Raw genomic sequence first — 14,134 nt, 5'->3', positions numbered from 1 at the left:
TCCACACTTAACAATGACATTAACTGACACAATAATAATCTTAGTGTGATGGAAAACGTCCAGCATGTAGTCAATGTGCATTCTCCAAACTCAAATGCGATGGCTACCCAGAAGATTGGACCTTCGTACAGCAAGGTGCTTTAGCAATATCACCCCCTTCCCACGGTGGGTGCGATCCAGCAGCAATTCCAATCAGAAGCCAAGAGAAGTCATTGAGAAATCGCCATGAACACCTCAACTTGAATACATCCAGAGCTATATTGTCTCAAAGATATCTCAATCGACCAGATTCGGCTTATTTCTCAGATTTTATTGTGCAAACATACGTCCCGAAGGGCGAAAGAGCCATTCCGGCATCTGATTCAGATCATGTGGAGCCTCGAATCTGCGGTTCTTGGGTTGAGGTTCTATCTCGTCTTCCATCCTTGACTACGGGAAACTCGGTTCTTTCCAGAGCAATCACAGCTTTAGGAATCTCAATAATATCACGGTCAAATATCCGCAACGTCGATTGTTCTCAGGCCTATCAATCAGCTATTCATATGCTCCGCCGAAGCCTTGAAAGAAGCGGCAACATTATTAAATTTGAACATATCCCAGCTATCATGTGCATCACATTGGTGGAGGTACTGGAATTGCGTCACTTTAGTGGTAATGCAGATGCTGACGTTGTGAAGTTTATGATCCCAGACTCAGTCGCCGCTATTGCAGTACACACCACGGCCGTGGGTCTACTCTTCCAAGCCTATAACCCCAAAGTATTTAAGACCGGAACTCTCCACAGACTTTTTGTAGGATTTAGACCTGTGATGGTATGTCACTCTCACTCGACATCTTCTCTATCTTTATGTTAAATATCTTGGTGTTTAGATGATTCAGGCTATTCAAACCCGCCAGCCAACATTTCTCGCTTTGCAATCTTGGATTCGGACTCCATTTTCCGTCACTGGACCATCTCTCATGCAATCTCTTCTAAACGAGGTTATCATGCTCCCGTCACTGTTGCATAAGAGCGATTCAATTCTTGAAAAGCTGCAAGGGAACCAATCTACCGATATTAATAATATACTGACTCTTTTCCTTGATTTATTCGCCCGCCTCGAGAGTTGGGGAAATACCGTCTGCATAAATGATGGCCAGTCCCCATCAATGTCCGATCGAGATTTATACACAATAAAAGGGAGCATGAATCGAGACACTGGACTCCCTCTATGGTACCCCAACATCACCATGGCAAATGTGCTCACTCATCTTTGGGCCTTCCAAATAACTTGCGCCACGGAAATCGAGCGCTTAGCACCTCTTGCGTTGGACTGTGTGTTTAATACACATATTTCAGCATTCGAAGATCCATTCATCTCAAACTTGGTTGAAAATAAGGAACAAATGATTGACCTTGGACGGAAGATTTACCTCAGCATGGATTACCTACTACAAGATGAGATGGAGCTTTTCGGCCCAGCGTCCACGTTCTATCCTCTCAGAGTGGCTTATCAAAGATTCAAAGCAAGCCAACCTGAAAGTACGGGAGATATTGCCTACATTGAGAACATAGTTGATAGACTTGCTCAGAAGGGTCTCCTAGCCTCTCGATCCATTATTCTGGACAATTAAAGAAGAAAATATTACAAGTTCTCAAGGCTACTGGAATCAAATTATCATCACAATCTAAGTGCTTAGGCATACAATACTCGATATGAGAGCAAGGAAGAGTACATACATGTACCAAAATATCAATACATAGGTACCAGTTACAATTTGCTGGTAGAACCACGCATAAAATTCAAGTTGAGAGCAACGCAAGCGCTAACCGTAATTTTATACTAATGTTTCCAAGGTTCTAACCTTGGAAGCTTCACTTTAGATAGACCTCTTCTCCTATAGCCCCGTAGGTAACCCTGCCCAGGTGTAGGTACTTACATGCAAAGAGGAGTATGTCACCAGTCACCTATACATAATACTGACTGAGTACTTAAGTATGTGAATATGGCCGTAGTGTCACGGTGTCTACCTGACCGAGATTCTTAGCCAAGCCTTTCAAATGTTAAGTGCTTTCCCAATTCTACTGCTCTTCGCGCGGCATGAGGACTTTCATACTACCGACCTCAGACCTGGTATTCAAGGTGTAATTTGCTTCCCCGGAGAGTGGATCTATGAGGATCGGAGTCAACTGTTCTAATAAATAACCAAGACTCGATGCTAGTATGTCACATTTCTGGCTCAACATTGGGTTTATTATCATCATGAGTGCCTTGCAAAAAAAGAAAGGCTCCTCAAGGTCAAGAGACCTTGACAAAAAAAGAAATGTGCATCATCCGTGAATCGAACACGGGCCTCGTCGATGGCAACGACGAATTCTACCACTAGACCAATGATGCTAGTTGATGTGGAGACGCCAGATTTTCGCATTATCATGATTAGGTCACTTAGCAGCCGCTTACCTGCGCCTTTGAAGACTCGGAATATCCATGTGCATAGGTATCTGCCTCATTGATGAATGTTTTTGATATACTCTATGGTACTGCAGACGTTGATTTTGTGATTTTTAGAAGTTCCCATTTCTCTTGAAAAGTGCACATGTGAGTGACGAAATTGAACAAAGGAATGACTAAACTTGGTGATGTATCATATTTCTTGTTTGGATAGTAGGTTGATCGATTCCAACATTTGGTTCAAGTTGTGCTACAGTTGCTAAATCTTTCACATGCTGCATGGGTGAGCCTTGGAGAACAACATTAAAAGCCACGGTCACGGTCTTGATAAAGATCTTGGTGTCCAAGTTCAAGTTCAAGTTCAAAGTTTACTACACCACCTGGGCCCATGAAACCCAGAGTCGTGGATAGTATGCAAGTACTAGGAGGTATATACATATGTAGGTATCAACATCCATGTATTTTGAACTTGAATGGATCATCATGATGGATGGTCGCTAGTACCGTAAGTGCTGGATCTGGTTCAAGGTTTCATTAAGCTTATAATTCAACTTAGACCTAATTCCATACCGTCTCATAAAGCATTGTATACCTAAGTGTATAAAACGCAGGACGCCAAACCACAAAAGGAAATCAGATGCAACGATCAACCGAGATTTTGTCCTTCTCTTTCACATGGGTGATAATGTCAAAAATTGAGCCTCGGACATCTATCAGGTCTTGTAGTCTAATGGTCATGACGTCAGATTCTGATTCTGAAAGCCCCGGTTCGATTCCGGGCAGGACCTCTTTTTTGCTCTTCTTTCTGGTTCAATGAAAGAGAGCTATCCATTTTTATTGGTTTTTTTTTGTGTGAGCCTTATGTGCTCTGGGTTTCTGATTCAGTCTGAAGATTTTATTTGATTTAGTCTGAAGATTTTATTTCTTTGAGTGATTAGAATAAGAATAATTACTTAAGCAAAAAAAATCCTGTTAAAAGATAAAAAGAGAAAAAACCCCTTGAAAGAAAACAAACGCTTTGTCTGCTGCCACAAATCAAGAGGAACAAAAAAGAGGTCCTGCCCGGAATCGAACCGGGGCTTTCAGAATCAGAATCTGACGTCATGACCATTAGACTACAAGACCTGCTAATTGCTCAACCGTCCAATCTTTGACGCTATGAGGCAGAAAGTATTGAGCACGAGGGTAATAATTAATTATGATACTAAACCAGTCTTAGGTAGACAACAGAATTGGCATCGTTAGTAAGTCAATAGCAAGCAATCCGCATAGTTAGTATACAACAAAGCCACTATGACATCGGGTAATATACTTGAGAACAGAACTAATTCAAGCTCCAGTGTATCGAACCCGGAACTTCGGAGTCTCAACAAGATCATAATCGGAATCCTTCAGTGGGTTCCCAAATATCTTCAAAGCACGCACACGCAGAGAGTAAATGCCAGCAGGAACATACGAACCATCTGCCAATTGACCCTCCCAAGAAACCTTCTGAGGACCAGTCGCAGATCGCGACTTGAATTCCTGGGGGTAGTAGGGAAGAGATCCGAGAACAGTTCCGTTATAAGACTTCACATCAGCCTGCAGTAGACGAGTTCCCATGGAGAGACGCAGATCGAAGATCGGGTTGGTAGTGTTTGTTGCGGTGGTAGCATTGGGGCTTGCAAATGTGAACATCTGCCCAGCCTGAACGGGGGCAGAGCTCTCGCTAGATAGGAGATAGTTCTCGCCGTGCTTTGTGTCCAGGATTGTTACGTTGCGCATGGCGTTGGCAGCACCCAGGTATGGGATGGAGAATGAATCGCCGTTTGTGCCGTTAAGAGTAACAAAACCGCTGTAGATGGGAATGCGGGTGGCGTTTAGGCCGCGAGGAGGACTGGCGAGGACCTTGACGGTGGTACTCTGGCCTGGGAATACGGAGACACGAGTAGAGCTGAACTTGAGAGTGGCCGAGCTGTTGACGGTTTCCATGAAGTCGCCAGAATCAAAGGTCATGGGAATCGTGGTGCCGTCATCGGGAAGAGCGTAGACAGTGCCACTGCTGACCCGGCTGATCGTGTAGACAGCGATATCCGAACCGGTGTTGTTGATAGTGAATGCAACAGGAGCCAAGAACTGAGTATCGTTGAAGCTGAGACTGCTTACGTTAAGGATGGTCTTGGAGTGGACGGCACTATACGCATCGATTAATCCGGCACCCTGTTGAGCAACCGAGCTCAGCCATGGGTAGCTCGTGACACAGTCCTGGAACATTTTGGGGATAGCATTGGTGGCGAGAAGAGACTTGACAGTCTTCACTGGGGTCTTGCCTCGAGCTTCAAGGAGCAAAGCAATACAACCAGCCAAGTATGGAGTGGCCATCGAGGTACCGGTGTCAACGGCATATCCACCGAGAGCGAGAGGCCAAGTTGACAGCATGAAGCCACCGGGAGCAAGGACAGTAGTAATAGCTGCAAGCTCATTTGTAGGACCCCATTGGGTGAAGTCGCTCACATAGCCGCCAGCCAGGTTATTCACTTCATTGACAAAAATTGTGGCGGCAGAGCTCTTGCTAACCATGTGTAGGTAGACGGAAACATTCTTTTTGCAGCCAGTTTCACCCAATCTTCACCAGTGGCGGTTGGCACCATTCCAATACCGACGAGTCCATGATCAGAAAAATCGAATGCATCGACACCAGGAACATGATTGTAGAAAAGAATGTTCTTTGCACCGGCATTAGCAGCATTAATAGCCTTGTCCTCAAATGCACAACCACCACGTCGAATAAGAACAATCTTCTTAGACAAAACGGGTGTAGTCGAGGGTAGAGCCTTACAACCGTCGCCCTCAACCGAAGTGCTCAGGCTCAGAGGGTATAGCTGATAAGTACCATTGACAAAATCAGCGTCTCCAGAAATAGACCAACCAAGCTGCTTGGTACTGTTCTTGGTAGAGTAGGAAGCACTGGTCAAGATCATTGGGGACGTCAAACTGTTAACTGAACCCACACCAATAGCACCCTTGCCATCTGCTCCATCGGAGGCATAGAACATTCCGTCTGCGCCGTCATTCCCAGCAGCAACCAAACAAGGGACACCGGCACCCGCAATGCGCTGGATCAGAACACCCCAAGGCTCCTCTGACCAGCCACTGTAACCACCAATAGAAGCAGTGATGATATCAGCCTTGGCCTCATAAGCCATCTTGAAAGCATGCATGATCACATCGGTAGATGAACCAGAATGGCACTTGTTGACCTTATAATGTCCAAGTGTGACATTAGGTGCCACACCAGTGAAGTTATAAGCATTCGGTTGCGCTGCGATGAGACCAGAAACATGAGTTCCGTGACCATCGCAGTTATCATAGGGGTCATTTGTGTCATCGACCAAGTTGTAACCAAATGAAACTAAGCAGCCTTCTCCGTAGCAACCGCCAAGAGCTGGGTGCTTATAATCGATTCCACCATCCACGACAGCGACGCAAATACCACTGCCCACGAAGCCTTCCTCGCGCAGCTTGTTCACACCAGTCATATGATGAGGAACATCGTTCGAGCCAATCGGATAGCTCACATTACGGCGACGAAGAGTATGGGTATGATCCAGAATCGATGCGTGGTGGGCAGCGGAAATAGATCGCTTGGGTTGGTAGACTTCTCGAACTGGAGAGATACTCTTCACCAGAGAGAGTGAAGAAATTTTCTTGATGATTAGAGCCTCATTCCGGGTATTCTGAGGTAGAGTGAAAGATCCACCATGGAAAAGAGAGAATGATAGATCGCGGCTGAGACTAATAGAAATGCCGCTGCGAGCGAGTGTTGAGATGAATCCATCAGTAGACTAGAAAAAGTTAGATATTCTAGTTCACAATAATTTATTTAATATTCGGAAACTTACTACTTGTGGTCCACTAAATTCGACAATATAGGACTTGGGGACTGCGTCTCCAGGATTGCCAGCTAGAGCAAGGGGCAGGGCAATTAGTGCCCCGAGCCATGACCAAAGAGGGGCCATGTGGTAAGGGTCTTCAAAAGAGTGACTTAGTTAAGATAAAAGAATGACTATGAATAGAAGAAACGAAAGGGGAAAAAAGAGTGACAATAACGATTGGAATCCTCCCATCGAAGAAAAAGGGTTTTTTGGAGGACACCCCTCTGTTCTTAGGAATTTCAACTCATCGCAGAATTTTCGGCAATTTCCCATGTTGTGAGTTGTCGATCTCATGCTTGATTGGTGAAATGGATCATTAAGTTGGCATTTCAGCTCGATTTGTGAAGGCCAAGAAGAGGCGTTCCATGAACACGGACTTTCTGAGGGTATCTGAGCATCGAGAAATCGAATATTGTGGGGAACATGGCAGATTAAGGGTAAGATCGACAGGGACAGCGTCCAAGTAGGTCGATAGTGTACCGATCTTTACCCTTAGGTTGTTGATGTGGACCTCGGGAGTCTGTAAAACCCCTATCAGGAGCCTGGTGTGAAGTCTGACAGTAGCCGCGATCAGCATTGAAGACCGGAGCATTTCATTGACATGCATGAGCACTTGCATAAAGGAAGCACGACATTAGTATTTGTATCAGTCAATTGAAAGTGTATTCTCACATGATCTTCTTGGTGTTCATTAATTTTTAATTTGATAAGAAAGAGGAAATAGAAATAAATTAAGCTTTTGCAATTGCTAATGTGCATGATGCAGAAATTCTGGGGGCTCTAGATTAGGCCGTTGATCTATGAATACAATGAAATAGTGAAGTGAGAGAGAGGCTCACTTCACCCGCCTAAAAGTGAGGCGCATTAAGGACAATACCCATGAGACATCCTCCAATGGTACCAGCAATTGGGATGGTCATGATCCAAGCAAGCAGAAGCAGACCAACTCGCTGGAAGTTGACTGCCTTGAGAGTTCCGTTGCAAAGACCCACACCAACAGTTGCACCGGTAATACACATCGAAGTTGAGACGGGAAGGGAGTATTGCGAGAAAACCAGAACGGTGATAGCAGCGCCCATCTCCATGGAGGAACCACGGCTAGGAGAGTGGTAGGTAATCTTGTTACCCATGACTGTAGTGTAGTAATTAGTAAAGAGTCAAGATGAGAGTGAACAAGGGATAAGACTGTACCTTTCATGATGTTGTATCCATAGGTGATCAGGCCAATGGAGATACACAGAGCCAGGACGGCAAGTTGCCAGACGGGGACAGGAGACTTGGCCGCGGCAGCATCACCAGTGGACCAGGCGGCGTAGATAGCTGCCCAGGGACCAACGGAGTTTCCAATGTCGTTGGCACCGTGAGCAAAGGAAGCAGTGCAGGCAGTCAAGACCTGAATAAAGGAGTAGGTGTGTTCGACTTCGTTGGGATACTTCTCAGCGGCATCGTAGACACGCTTCATGCGCTTGCCCTCGGGTGTGCCGGCAACACCAGTCTGAGCAGTGTGAATATCATAATGGGCACCGTACAGAAGACCACAGGTGATAATAGCAGGAATACGCTTGAGAAGAATCAACACATTGCGGAGCTCGTAGATCTCTCCAGGGCCCATGGGGTTGTCGCGAAGGAAGCGCATCGCCCAACCAAGAGGTCCACGACCCTTCAGAAGTTTGTTACGGTGCTTCTCCTCAGACTGAGTCATAATGTCCTTGTAGCTGAGCTGGTTGGTTTCCACTGCAACAGCATTCTTCTCGCCATCATCGACTGAGGATGTCTGAGTGTTGCCATCGACTGAGCCATGCTCATGGGTCTCGGTCTTGTCCTCATAGTCATCCTGCACGACGGCGTAGTTGGGGACCTTGGCCACCTCACCATCTGTAGGGGTGGGACGATTGAGAAGCGCAGGACCCATGATGAACATCCACCATTTCACTGAGTGGTCCTTCTTGATCACTCTGGCGTGAACAAATGGAACAAAGAAAATGGCCGAAAGAATGCAGACACCAACACCACATCCCATAGTAACGGAAGCAATGTACCAGGCAGGCTTTGAGGTCAAGCCCAGACTGGGAGAACCTTTGTAGACGATAGACAAAGTGCAGATAGTGGCAGCAACGAGGAACCAAAGGGGAGCACTGTAAACAGCCCATGGAACTGGGTTGCGGCGCATATGAACAATAACCTTGATCAACATGAAGATAATTGCGGCAAAGCAACCCGAGATAATCGGGGCCATTCCCAGGCCTGCAAAGATAGCACCCAGACCCTTACCCTTGTTCCAACCCCACTGAACTTCTGAGGCACCGACAGTTGCAACACCAACACCAGCAACAGCTGAGATGAGGGAGTAGGTAGATGAAACATGAGCAGAGTGTCGAGTGCACCACATAACCCAGGAAGAGGCGGCAGCAAGAGCACAGGTAAACGCCATCATCTGAACACCTGCATTGTTCTGGAATGCCGTGAGAGGGATGATTCCGTTCTTGATGGTATCGGCGGTTCGGGATCCAACACAAACAGCACCAAGAAACTCAAAGATTGTACCGAGGATCATGGCCTGTCTGTATGAAATGGAGCGGGAGGAAACACTAGTTGCCCAGGAATTGGCCACATCGTCTGAGATGCATTAGTACTGTCAATCTCGGAGGTTTGAGGCTTGAATTGGAAGCTTGGGCATAGTACTCACTTGCACCGTTGTTGTAGGCATCGAGCATCGCAAAGAGCGTGCCGATAGCAAAGATGTAGTCGTATTGATGAAGATACATCTTGATTTGTCAAAAAGCCACGAGCAGGCGATTTAAAGGAGAGGGGATTGGTGATGGGCAATGGAACTTTGAATCAGGAGAGTTTGTATAGATTATATACGTGAGAATTCTAAAGTCGTTGCCTCCATGCTCGGCAACTTGCCCTTCACAGCCCATGTTCAGCCGGGTCACATTCATCGGGCGTCTAGTATACTAAGTTTACAATCTCCAGTTCCATTGATAACAGACACACGTGCGGTATTGACTCGCAAGACTGTTCCGTTCATTTCCAGCTTCGACTTGGCGGGATTCTAGTCTTGAGGTCAAACCTCTGTGGCTGTTCTGGGCGTTGGGTCATTCTGATGGTTCCTGTGTAGAAAAGCACGCAATAGAAGAGAAGCCAAGATGAATAGAAACCTTGGAAGTCTCCTAGAAGCGAAATCACATATAGATATCAGGTAGTATAGTGAAAGTGGCAACCTTGGCGGAGCCTTGGCAATTCTGGGCTCATCGAGGCCTTTATACTGGCACCGCGGCCTTGACTTGATCCCTATTGGATCCATAATTTGGGCGGAGCTTGGCGGGCGTCGGGGAGCTCTGGGGTCAGTTCCTATGAGAGTGCGGGTAGTCCCCACGTGTGTAAAGGAAGCTTCCCTGTTGATCGCTTGGCATTCTCGGAGGTTTTTGATGTTAGTCAAGTTGACACTCGTGGAATTTATACGGTATATGGTATACGGGGGCGTGAGAAACTATGATATTGAGTTAGTATGTATTCCCATAGTAAAATGACGGGTTAAGGCACCTGAGCACGTGTGAGATATTACTCTCTAAGGAGCAATGTCCGCGTGTCTTTCAATGTATTCAATTCTGAGGCCAGAAAATAAAAATAAAAAATAAAAAAAAAAGCATGAAAATCATATGTCACAATCTATCGCTGTATGCAAACGTTACCATCGTTGCCACCATGCTAGGTTGAGTTCTCGTATTTGTCGCACATCACTCATGCCAGAAGTTCTAGAAGCTCTCGTACATCAATTCCCCAAAACCACTGGGCAATACCCATAGCACCTACAGTCATCACCAAAGCCTGAACCAAATTGACCCCATTGTTATTGAGCCAATTACGTCCACTTAGCATCTGTCGGCTCTGATGACCTTCATGTCCCGCCGGGGCGTCCACAGACTGTCCCGTGGCATGACTGCCGCGCTGTGTAACACCACCTGCCCCATTGAGCTGATCGGTTCCTGTCGACTCTCCAGTTGAAGTCTGCTTGGAACCAGTTCTCGAGTTCGAGGACCCCGGTCGAATGAGAACGGTCTGGCCATTACTGCCTTCGACAACCTTGCCACTCCGCGTGTCTACCACGGTAGATTGAAACAGTCCTCCAAGAACACTATCAAGGACGCTCCCCATCAGACCCCAGAATGAGAGTGCGACGACCCACAGTGCACGATCTTGAAGACTAGAGCGTTCGCTGCAGACTGGAGTCGATAGGACAGATCCCAGTGCAACTGTGAAGGAGCCGAGCAGACCAGCAAGTAAGCCTGCCATTGTGACACCGCCGTTCGTGCCTGGTGGGACTTGTCGCAGGGTCAGGGATGTAATAAGGCGGGGTTTGGATTTGGCAAGAATGCCTAGTTCGGAGGAGTATGTGTCGGCAGCGGTTGCGCAGTAGTGTCTATATACGAGGAAAGCTTGTCAGTACATGCCAGACATGGAGGAAAACACTGAAGTTCATAGGAAAGGGGTCAACGATGAAAAACAAAGGGCTTGGCGTACGCTACAATCCCGACCATCAGGATATCAGCTGCGGTGTTACCCATCGCGAAACATGATTCGAAGTCGTCTCTGGAGAGGACGAATGTATGTGCGATGATCAGAACGGTGGCAGTAATCGAGTTAACCAGCACCTGGACGTGGTTTCGGGGTCCTTCGCCGCCCTCTGCGCCTGTCGCAGAGACCGTCAAGCGTGCTTTGATTTCGTGCTTAACCTGAATTTAGAACGCAGGAACGAGTCAGTCTTTCACATCGAGGATATACTAAAGCATTAAGAGATTTATGCTTACCTTGGTAGCTCTTTGAGACCCGAGGTAGAACACGGCGAGGAGCACAAATGGTGTGTTCCATGGGTGCAAGGCATGTACGGTAGCCGTCAACCCAGCCGTGACAAGGCCGAGTGAAGTAAGGGACTTACGTCTCCATGAATAGAAGACCAAGAAGGCAACCAAAGAAAGCCCGTAGACAGGTTTCATGTTGAAGGGGTGATGTGTGGAGAAAACAAAGTTGGGGAGCGGGAAGGGTTATACACGCATGGGAGATCTTGCCCAAACAGTAACCAGCGTGAAGAACAGCACTATGTAAATCTGATATGCCCAAGTTGAAGAAGGTTCCAGAGTTATTATTGGTAGCCTAGGTATTACCATATGAGATATACCCCTTTTTCCTAAGGCCGAAAATTAATCAAAGAAGACGAAAAAAAAAGGTTAAAATGAAAGCATAACAAAGGATTCAGGTTAGCTTCTATCACCAGTTGACGGCCCTAGCTTGATTAAAAGAGGGGCTCGCCGACATCTGGACTTGAGGCTCCGCCGCGGTTCAGCTAAGCATGCCCAGTTCATTTGAATATTGATATACCTAAAACAGCCTGACATCCATTGACTTAGGTAAATAAAAACGTAGTGTATAATTCATTCTTGGATCTCTCTAAAAGAGTGATATCTCAAACTTGACTCAAAACAGCCTGAGATCACATGCACTTATGTACCAACTTGAATAGCACTACCAGCGGTACCCGGACATGTGCAGTTGACCTCGGGTCTCAGAAATATAAATACATATCGTGCAGATATCTGGAGCTAGCCAGGTTCAACTTGAAGTGGCAACTTGATACCCCGGCTGAATGATATCAGCTGAGATTAATAAAAAGAAAATCCAAGTTCGAGAGGGTTCTAGCATGAGTTTTTCAAGAATGGGAAATACAGCAAAGGAATAAACATTTGAATTCATAAAACATTTGAAGATTAAACTTCAGACCAAACCATCATCCATACACCACCATCTGAGCACACAATTTGGGATTTAGTGATTTTGGTGGATCATGTCAAAAATTGAGCCTCAATGTATCTATTAGGTCTTGTAGTCTAATGGTCATGACGTCAGATTCTGATTCTGAAAGCCCCGGTTCGATTCCGGGCAGGACCTCTTTTTTGTCCCATGTTTTTTTTTCTTTTCGCCCCATTTGAAGCCCATCTTGAGTGATAATTTTTATTTTTATTTTTTTATTACTGCACATATACAATGCTCGATTTCAAGATCCAGGCACCTATAGCACCTGCATCTCGGTGCATATCAAAGATGAAACTGACCCTCATGTGGCTCGCAAAAACGCCAAAGACCAGCTTTAACAGCCGCATCTTTCACCGAATTAAGCTCCTCATCGCGTACAGCCCGATTAATCTCCGTATAACGAACCTCTTCCTGAGGAGTCTCCTCCCCATCACAAAAGCGTACCTGTCTAGTAACGCGTCGTTTCTTGCCGACATGCGCATCAGGATGATACTGCTCCATAATGTGAACGTATAGATCCTTCGAGACATTCTCTCCAAGCCAGCGCATAATCTCTCTCCCTTCATCTTCTTTCCCTGGCATAACGAGATGGCTAATAGTACTCCTTTCTTTGCGACACCATCTGATGTAAACGAAAGATCACCAACCTGACGGTGCATTTCTTTAATGCTTTCCATTGCTGTCGAGGGATAGTCTTCTGCCTTAAGTAGTCGTTTTGAGGTACTGCTCTTCCATAACTTGAAATCAGGTAGATAGATATCTATCAGCCCGTCAAGCAACTGAAGTGACTCTATTGAGTCAAATGAGGAGGTATTGTAGATAATTGGGATGCGAAGCCCCATGTCCCGTGCATTGAGAATCGAAAGTGCAACTTGTGGTACGACATGCTCAGGCGTAACAAGGTTAATGTTATGAACTCTTCCGACCTGCTGTAATTTAATATACCACTCAGCAAGTTCTTCAGGGGTGAGATCAAATCAGTTCCGCTGGTGTGCAATGCCCTGTATGAATAGAGTTAAGCATATCGTTGAGAAATAGAATAGAATAGAGCTTACATGATTCTGACAGAATACACATCGAAGATTACAGCCCGAAAAGAATACAGATCCACTCCCATGGTGTCCCTGTATACATGGCTCTTCTCCACGAGGTGGTGCAATCACATTGACCTTGGCTGTTTTAGCCCCGATCAAACACATGCCTGTTGTTTCATATCGGTTAATACCACATTTGCGAGGACACAGGTTACATTCGCGTAGGTGTGCGTATGCGAGAGATCGCTTCATCGATGACTCGACGGATGTGAGAAGTTGATAGCGTGGGAGATAGTCGTCCAGAAGGTATGCGGAGGGGATCCCCAGGTATCGTCTTGAGACCCGCCGTGGGTTGCGGGGATGGAAGAGGGTGGATGCGGGAACGGTCCGCGCTGGCGATCTTGTAATAGATGCCATATCTCGAGGTTTATGTTCAAGTCTCCATTTCTGATAAAAGGAAGGCGAGTCTCTGCGCCATATGAGAATTGAAAGTCACGAGTATATTGTAAGGAGGAGCAGTATGCTTTTGCTTATCGCTGACGTCAGTGCTTTAACCTACCTACATGTAGTATTACTATCTACTATGTAGCTCTCATCCAGAATGACATGTTGGAATTAGATGGAAGAACTTGAACAGGATTCCCAAAAACTCATTCATAAAGGGACAATCATCTCAATTAGGCAATCCAAGGCCAGGGTTTGCAGGCAGTCCATCACCAATCCTCCTCTTGTCTCACATTGGAGAGAATATTACTGAGACTTCTAGGTAGCTCACTCTAACCAAGCAGTTAAAGCTGAGGACATACTTGTTTACCCAAACTTGCAATCTTCTAGTACATGAAGCCAATTTCAGATCGATACTTCTTCCAAAAGAACAGGTACCCGGGCGTGCGGTACAGTATACATCTTGGATTGAATCGATGATGACCAATGAAGACTTGGA

General features: G+C 46.1%; 5 protein-coding genes across 5 annotated transcripts; 1 reads left to right on the top strand and 4 right to left on the bottom strand.

The window, feature by feature from the left end:
• Positions 1-1,230: 1,230 nt before the first annotated feature.
• Positions 1,231-1,614, top strand: N7483_010722 (uncharacterized protein; the record flags this gene model as incomplete). Its single annotated transcript, XM_057094149.1, has 1 exon — positions 1,231-1,614. One exon carries the CDS (start codon positions 1,231-1,233, stop codon positions 1,612-1,614), a length of 384 nt encoding a protein of 127 aa, XP_056940120.1.
• Positions 1,615-3,761: 2,147 nt separating this feature from the next.
• Positions 3,762-6,430, bottom strand: N7483_010721 (uncharacterized protein; the record flags this gene model as incomplete). Its single annotated transcript, XM_057094148.1, has 3 exons — positions 3,762-5,012; positions 5,033-6,256; positions 6,314-6,430. The coding sequence occupies 3 exons, from the start codon at positions 6,428-6,430 to the stop codon at positions 3,762-3,764; spliced, it is 2,592 nt and encodes an 863-aa protein (XP_056940119.1).
• A 764-nt stretch (positions 6,431-7,194) lies between these two features.
• Positions 7,195-9,111, bottom strand: N7483_010720 (inorganic phosphate transporter; the record flags this gene model as incomplete). The annotated part of the gene is made up of 3 exons (XM_057094147.1): positions 7,195-7,478; positions 7,538-8,962; positions 9,033-9,111. The coding sequence occupies 3 exons, from the start codon at positions 9,109-9,111 to the stop codon at positions 7,195-7,197; spliced, it is 1,788 nt and encodes a 595-aa protein (XP_056940118.1).
• Positions 9,112-10,090: 979 nt separating this feature from the next.
• N7483_010719 (DUF92 domain-containing protein) lies at positions 10,091-11,343 on the bottom strand (the record flags this gene model as incomplete). Its single annotated transcript, XM_057094146.1, has 3 exons — positions 10,091-10,769; positions 10,871-11,082; positions 11,158-11,343. 3 exons carry the CDS (start codon positions 11,341-11,343, stop codon positions 10,091-10,093), a joined length of 1,077 nt encoding a protein of 358 aa, XP_056940117.1.
• A 1,096-nt stretch (positions 11,344-12,439) lies between these two features.
• Positions 12,440-13,608, bottom strand: N7483_010718 (putative pyruvate formate lyase activating enzyme; the record flags this gene model as incomplete). Its single annotated transcript, XM_057094145.1, has 3 exons — positions 12,440-12,732; positions 12,801-13,086; positions 13,213-13,608. The coding sequence occupies 3 exons, from the start codon at positions 13,606-13,608 to the stop codon at positions 12,440-12,442; spliced, it is 975 nt and encodes a 324-aa protein (XP_056940116.1).
• Positions 13,609-14,134: the final 526 nt, after the last annotated feature.

The sequence above is a fragment of the Penicillium malachiteum genome (assembly GCF_028827825.1).
Source record: "Penicillium malachiteum strain IBT 17515 chromosome Unknown utg000005l:1.0-9002435.0:326005.0-9005861.0, whole genome shotgun sequence".
Lineage (NCBI taxonomy): Eukaryota > Fungi > Ascomycota > Eurotiomycetes > Eurotiales > Aspergillaceae > Penicillium > Penicillium malachiteum.
Note: the sequence above shows the minus strand (reverse complement) of the source record. Positions and strands in the feature narration are given on the sequence as shown.